The sequence below is a fragment of the Dreissena polymorpha genome, chromosome 10, assembly GCF_020536995.1.
Source record: "Dreissena polymorpha isolate Duluth1 chromosome 10, UMN_Dpol_1.0, whole genome shotgun sequence".
Lineage (NCBI taxonomy): Eukaryota > Metazoa > Mollusca > Bivalvia > Myida > Dreissenidae > Dreissena > Dreissena polymorpha.
In genome coordinates, this window is record NC_068364.1 from 67,723,322 (window position 1) to 67,731,667 (window position 8,346).

Consider the following 8,346-nt stretch of genomic DNA (forward strand, 5'->3'; position numbering starts at 1 on the left):
AGACCCAAAAGAGACGCCACATCATGCAGCGTCTCATCTGAGTCTACGCTGTTTGACAAGGCCTTTTTCTAGACGCTAGGCATAAATGGGTTAATTGAACTTTACTGTTAATAACAGAAATAATGCAAGTGCAGCATGCACAACTTAACATTACACAATCACTGAAAATTGTGCAACTGAGTCATGAAGTAGAACATTGTACTAATATATAGGCAAATTGTATATAAAAATGTAATAAACATGTAATAACATCTCAAAATTTATTCACATAAGCAGTTTCAGTAAATTGCATCAAAAGTAGACACAATAGTGAGTTGATATCACACATCTGTATACATCAAAAAATGGAAATCATCACATTTGACATTTAGTTAATTTCCATATCAAAACATAACACACAATACAAGTAAGGGTGCAAAAATTGTTTTAAATAAATATATAATGTGGCAGTGCTATTTGAGAAAGCACTAAATGAAATGAAGGGAAAATGTTGATTCAAGTACACTATATAAGGTCTGAATAAATATTAAATGAATAGATGAAGAATGAAATATGTGTATATTTAATCAAAGCTTGAGCTTAAAGCGTGACAATTACTGTTTTAACCCTTTCCCACGAAGATACGTATTAAGAACAATTTGTAGTCCCTTAGAAAGTCAAATTAACCCTTTCTTACTAGATTAAAGTTTTAAAGGCTTCATTTCCAACCCTTAGATACTGATGAGAAGCAAACAACATAAAACCTGAACAGACTGCGAGTTACTCGCAGGCTGTTCTGGTTTTATGCTGTTTTCTTATAGCCATTTTCATTGTGCTTCTGATTGGGAAAGGGTTAAACAATGCACAGCATGTGGTTAATTTAATGCAATATTTCAAGTCTATTTTTTGCCATAACAACCAGAATTCTTGACGTAGGAACAAAGTGAAATGACGTGCATAATCTCCATATTGCCATTCTGTCCATGTTTCAAGTTTCATGAAAACATATGAAGAACTTTTTAAAGTTATCGCAGGATCCAGAAAAGGGTGACAGACAGACTCACAGAGCGCAAACCATAAGTCCCCTCCGGTTTCCCCGTTAGGGGACTAATAATATACTTTTTCACTGTAAAACTACATTTTCATTAATATTGGTTATTTTTATAAGCTATTTAAAATTTATTGTATTTTTCTGATATGAGTATGTTAAAATAAGTTTTTCACAATCATATGGGTTCATATTTTTGTTTGTTAGGCAAATGTAAACTGTATGTTTAAGTGCCTTTAATTTGCACCATTAAAAACTTGTTAGTTTAAAATATTTAAATTATAATATGGCAAGAGATATTGGTAAGTGGACATTTGTTAAAACACACAATTTTGTGAGCAGTTACTGTAAGTGACAAATATATTGAACATATATACACTAAGACCAGAAAATATCACTTTTAAAATACTAGACGGGACCTTAAAGTACGGCAAATGCCTGCATGCTTAAATAACACACAATTTACAACCAATTATCCTAAAAGTCCAGAAATTTTGTTCATCCATTCTTACAGTTTATTCACAAAAAACAATATTTCTTTTAAAGAAGTTCACAAACGTTTACATACAAATTATGAAAAAATAAAACATTACATTATATTATTTAATGATTAATTGAATTTTGTTATATTCACTATCACTTTTCTAGTAGGCAAAAAGCTTGCACTTTGGAATGTCTTTATCGAGAAGTTCTCTTGATTTGTTGTAGTAATACCAGCATCCATCTTTTCTTTGAAGCTTTTTGACGTACCCATTGTGTGGCCACCGTTCCACCTGAAACAAAATAAATATAAGTACACATACCTTTACAGATGCTAAAATGTAATTTTTATTTGTGAGCGTTAGCTCACAAATAATGCAGACGCAATTTTGCAAATCAGTATGGGATTTAAGCTACGCTAGGGCCCATAACCAGTGGCTGCCTGTGTGGATAACTGCAGTAAAATTAAGCAGACAACATATGTTAAAAGTGTCTGCTCTTACCACCACATCTGCCTGTTTAAAGTTTCCACTGCTACACTACATAGTGTGTATGTATTCAAAAGTATTTAACAGCTTGTAAGACAATGTTGGCCAGTCTAGTGTTTATCATTGATATCTGTACATATTGGCTGCTTTCAGGGAAAACGGGGCTTAATGCATGTCAAATAAGATTAGTCCTGTGCACACTCATTAGCTGTATTAATGATTTGAAAACTCTTTATAAATTAGAATGGGTTGTGGTCATTTCAAACTTGTGATGTAAAATGTTATAACATAATTTTGAAAACTGAGTTACGTCTAAGATTATGCAACAGCGAACAAATACAGTGCCTTCAGCGCTTTGATTAAAACAGCATTGATAGTAAACAATAGAGGCAATCCTATCAACATAAAATACGGTACTGGGGTGTCTGTAGCATTGTGAAAATGGTCTCACTACAACAACCGAGAAATCCCAAAAATAGGGTGTTTTTTTCACAATTTTCCCACAAGAAGCCAAGCACTAGTCCTACACAGACGTGTGAATACTCATTCAAGTTATAGATGGCAATTTTGAATATAACATCAAAATAGAGTCCGACACATGCCTTGTTATCATGTGGTAAAGTTAAAATTATGGTTGGTAATTTCTTATTGAAGTATAAATGATTAACCCTTTGCATGCTGGGAAATTTGTCGTCTGCTTAAATGTCTTCTGCTGAATTTCTAAAATTAGCATTTTCTTCGATTTTTTTCAAAGAACACTATCAGAATAGCAAACAGTTTGGATCCTGATGAGACGCCACGTTCTGTGGCGTCTCATCTGGATCCAAACTGTTTGCAAAGGCCTTCAAAAATCGGTTCCAGCACTGAAAGGGTTAAGCCTATTCAGAACCACAGTTGATCAGTGACTGTGGCTATGATATTATTCAGTTAATATATCATTTACAAAGAAAAATAATCAAATTATAACGAAAAATTAACTCTGAAAAAAATAGTTGATTTATCGTTATAAATTGATTATTGTTCATTCAAAATGATGTTTTTTCTACTTAAGGGGTGTTGCGGCAGTTAATTTAACCGAGAATATATTTAAAGCAACACCGATGATGCTATTTTCACAATATTTTTGTTATCATTATCATCAGAAATGACCGAGTTGGTTAATAATTCAATTGTAAGTGGTTCGATCCCAGGTGGGGTTAACTTTTTTTTTTACTTGTTTTTATTTCTTTAATATCATTCTTGTTTTATACTGGAGCTTTTTAGTCATGTCGTTTAAATTTATCAATTTAAAGCATTTAATCACAAACTTCAAAACAAGCCGAAATCTGTAAACAAGTACATGTAAGTTATTAATGATTAAGGTCGAGTTTGATACGGTATGGTATCATGTTTGTGATTAAATATTGTTTTTTATTAATGTCTTTTGGTAAGCTGTTGTGATCCCAGTTAAGATTGTAAACAATTTCTAATGTTTATGCATATTTATTACAATCTATGTACCGGCACTTGGGTTTTGCCGAATTGATGTATTTTTATAAAATTTGTCGTAGACGGTAGGGATAGTGAAAAGAAAAAATCTCGGTTAAAAGTGCGGTGACCCCCTTCAACACGTAGATGAAACTATTGTAGCAGTTTTGCAGAATTCTATTTGATATAATTTTTTTGATAACATTTTGGTGTTAAATATAGTAAAAAACTGATGTTTTTTTGGGGTGACATAAAAATTAAAAAAAAAATATTTTTTTTAATTTAACTTGTGTTCTCCATTTTTTTGGCATTGTGTTGTTTAATTAAATGGTATTTTATGTATCTCAGCTTATATAATATCTATATGTTGTCTATTTCATAGGTTATTAATTGATTTGAGGCAATAAGAGATTTTCCAGTTTAAATGAAAAAGAACATGTTATAAAATGGTGAATAAAAGAATACATATATTTTTATTTCATTTTTCATATAGTATTTGTATATAGTATTTGAACATAAATTTTGAACAAAATCTATTTGGTGGAAAAAAATCAGCAAAACTGCAGCAACACCCCTTAATATCATAAGCACGTGCTAACCACCTGTATTCAAAACAATGAATTTTGTTTTACAAGTTATGAGTGCTCAAAAAAACAAGTAATACTGTATATAAAATAATAATATAATCCCTTGAAAATCCTTTTACAGGCTAAAATCAGCACATAACTATACTGTCTACATGCAAGTACCTCATTTTGTTTGACATTCTTGTACTCTATTTCGTCTCTGTATCCAGCCACTTGAAATCTCCAGGCTTCCTCTGCCTCAGGACTCCACTCCTTTGCCCTGGTCATACTAGTGGGTTGAGGCGCTGCCATTACTGAGATATGATAGTACAACATGTTTATTATCTATAATACGTATAAACTTGGTAAGAAGTAGCCATTAGAAGAAATGCTTGAGGCAAAATATCAATATACATGTAAAATAAGATCCATTTAATGCGAATTAGGGACCATACGGACCATGGACCAAACAGCCCAGACCATACAGCCCTGATTAGCGGACTATACAGCCCAGATTTGCGGACTCATAATACGGCTCTGAGATTTGCAGACCATACAAAGCATGTTTGAATAAAATTCATTTCGTGTTCCACTTCCTTATATTGTATTAATATATTTAAAAAAAATATTAAAGTTAATGTAATGACATTAATGACTACATTCTTTTATAAAAATAGATTTTTAATTTATCTATGAAAGTGCATGTTTGTGTGATGCATATACTGTTTAAATGAGTAATTGATGACACGATTTAAATGAGTTACAAATCTGAGAATATGAATAACTTGATTAAAATATTCATGAACACAAACGTTTCATTACCCGTTTTTTAGCTCACCTGACAGGCTTTTTCCGCCCTATGCCACGGGTCCGAAATTCGGCCCCATTCCCAATGCAAATCTGGTTGTTTTTTTCCCAATTGAAAAAAAAATTCCCAATTCAAAAAAAAAAAAAAAAAATTTTTTTTTTTTTTTTTTTTTTTTACCCTTTAAATATATAAGTTGACCTGATCTGGTGTAGAAAATAGAAAGTATTTCATAATTAAATTATCTGTTGCCTTGAATTTGTTTTAAGAACTGTAAAATATGTTAATGATTATTTAAGACTTTCCTTTTTTTCCTCAAAATCCGGCGCTTCCCGCGATTTTTTTCACCTCAAAAAGGCCAAGCCTTTTCCCCAAATTCAGATTAAAAAACCTGCACTAATCACACATGTTCATAATATTTTGTAAAATTTTAATAATAAGTTATCAAAATAGTCGTTATTTACCAGTTAATGGCTTCTTTGAAATATTAGAAACACTGTTTTAAATAATTTACATGCGATAATTTTTCCCAATTGAGCCAATTTTGCGATTAATTTTTTTCCCAAAATGGGGGTTTTCACGACGCGAAATTCCCAAAATTCCAGTGTGGCGTTTTCCCAAAATGGAGCGGAAAAAGCCTGCCTGAGCACAAGGTGCTCATGGCTTGTGCTCATGGTGAGCTTTTGGGATCGCCTTTTGTTCGTTGTGCGTCCGTCGTCAACATTTTGCCTTGTGAACAATCTAGAGGACAGATTTCTTGTCTGATCTTCATGAAACTTGGTCAGAACATTTGTCCCAATGATACCTCGACTGACTTTGAAACTGGGTCATGCTGGGTCAAAAACTAGGTCACTAGGTCAAACAAAAGAAAAACCTTGTGCACACTGTAGAAGTCACATTTGATGGCCAATCTTCATGTAACTTTGTCAAAATGTTTGTCTTAATGATATGTTGGTTGAGTTCAAAAATTGTTCCGGTCTGTTGAAAAACATGGCCGCCAGGGGGCGGGGCAGTATTCCTTATATGGCTATAGAGAAAATTTGTGAACACTCTAGAAGTCACAATTTTTGCCCAATCATCATGAAACTTGGTCAAAACATTGGTTTCATTGATATCTCATATGAGTTTGAAAGTGGTCCGAGCGGTGAAAAAACATGGCCGCCAGGGGTTGGGGCAGTTTTCTTAATATGTATATAGTGAAAACATGTGAACACTCTAGAAGTCACATTTTTGGTCCAATCTTCCTGAAATTTGGCCAGAACATTTGTTACCTGGATACGACGGTTGAGTTAAAAAATGGTTCCGATCGGTTGCTGCAACGCTGTATTTAGGTTGCATTAAAACGCAGTATTTTTTAATTCTATTTTTTGAATAATATAAAATTTAAAAAAATAATATTTACTGCCAACCGCTCTTTCGAGTATTATCTGTATTATTACACTGTCGCGTCCATTTCCTAGAAAGAACCAGTACTTGGTGTCTAAAGAGGAGATAATAAAACGCTCCCCGAGTAGGAATCGTAGAATCAATGAAAATATGATTTCTTGTAAATTTTAGAAATTCAATTTTTTTTAATTTAACAGATCAGTTGCTTAAACTTAAAGATGCTAAAGATGAACTTTAACTCAAAATCGCCGGATAAAATATTTCGTTAAAGTTGTGTTATGCATTAAAATGGTAAAATCTAATTTTAAAATTTCAACAACAAAAAAATAGTCAACATTTTTGTCTGAAACTTTCAATTGTCACCGTGGTGTAGTGGATGAGGTGTCCGCCTAGCGATCGGGAATGTGTGGGCTCGATTCCCACTCGGAGAGAGTTTCATTACCTCCTCTATATACATCAAATAATGGTTGTTTCAAAGCAACGAACTCGAAAATGTCCATAACTGCCGATACTTATCGAAAAAGCGGTTGGCAGTTATTTTTTTTTTTTAATTTTATATTATTAAAAAAAAAGACTTTAAAAATACTGCGTTTTAATGCGACCTAAATACGATGTTGCAACAACGTTGGGAAAAAACGTCGCAGCAACGTTGGGAAAAAACGTCGGGTAAACTTTCATATAGACAATTCATGGGTACAACCAAACTGCAACGTTCGAATGCAACCTAAATACAACGTGGCAGCAACATTGGATGCCCACTGGGAATATGCCTGGGAACAACATCATCTATTCAGATAATGTACTTAATCAGATGAAGACAGTGGGATTTATTTACAAAGCCACACAACAGATGATAATTTCATCTAGTGGATGTTCATGATGTTATGCTATTTATTCTGACATGTGAGTGTTAGTCAAATCAAGTAAATTTTATTTAAAGTCAGCAAGAGTGCATAACATATCCTACCGTAACCCAAATTCGACGACATCTAAATTCGACGATGTTCTATTTTTATCGATTTAAATTTAAATGGATGATTAATGTCTTGGAATCATTTCAAAGTATTACAGCCGAGTTAAAAATTATTATTTTTTGCTATATAATTTCTTTCATTATTTGCGAAATATTGCTTTATGTAACCGTTATATCGTCGAATTTGGGTCACACCGGGATATAAACATATGTGTTCTGACTCAGACAGGATATTACCCAATACAGAAGTGTATATACTCCACAATAATCATGCAAGTACCAGGCTTAACCCCTTGGATATGAGGTTAGGAAATCAAACGTGTCAATTATCAATAAGCTGGTCAAACCATTTACAAATTTACTTTATGTAAGCTAGCAATACAGGTTAAATGCCCCCCAACCCCAATTAATTTAAAACAAAGTCAAAGGCCAAACTTTAACCTAACACAAAAAATAGTTGCAAACTAGTTTTTTTGTAGTCTTCTTCGGCTAATAAAAAAATATTCAAATGATAAAACTGAAATTTTCATGCTTTTACCATTAAGCAAACGCCTTTAAGCTTTTTTAGCTTTCGACGCATTTTTATTTTTCATGAATTTGAGCTTTTAAAAAAATTCTCTGAAATAATGCGTTATTTTCGAAAAAAACAACAAATGCTTTCAATATGTAATACGTTTACGTACCTTTATGTAGGTTTTATGTGGATAAAATAAAAATCTATGCAGGTTGAATTCAGATAAACAATTCCGTTTCTAACTTGTTTATTTTGTTGCTAATCAACGGCGTGCGAAAATATACGTGCTATTATATTTACAATTAAGCAGGTGACACACCAGTAACTGTTACTGATCATAGGTTTTAAAACAACACACACGTTTACTGACATCGTTCTTTTTAACAAAATGATTGTCTAGTATTTTAGATCAATGAATACGTTATTAAAATATTTTAGAAAGAATGGTATGTTCTACATGTTGGAGGATAGGTGACTGATGGTTGAGGGGTTGAAATTTGCGACAATCTCAGTAATGCGTCAATCTACGGTATATGAATGTAGAACGGTTTTAAATAAAACAAGTAAGACCATCCAGCATTTTATGGTTTATTAATTATATTGTGTGTCTTATTGACAAATTTAAAATTCATTTCGAAAC

At 32.6% G+C, this 8,346-nt stretch overlaps 1 protein-coding gene across 1 annotated transcript; it reads right to left on the minus strand.

The window, feature by feature from the left end:
• Window positions 1-246: 246 nt before the first annotated feature.
• Window positions 247-8,020, minus strand: LOC127848337 (meiosis expressed gene 1 protein homolog). The gene is made up of 3 exons (XM_052380730.1): window positions 7,876-8,020; window positions 4,212-4,342; window positions 247-1,800 (listed from the first exon to the last, which is right to left on the minus strand). Exons 2-3 carry the CDS (start codon window positions 4,338-4,340, stop codon window positions 1,672-1,674), a joined length of 258 nt encoding a protein of 85 aa, XP_052236690.1. The 5' UTR covers window positions 4,341-4,342; window positions 7,876-8,020; the 3' UTR covers window positions 247-1,671.
• Between the last annotated feature and the right edge of the window lie 326 nt (window positions 8,021-8,346).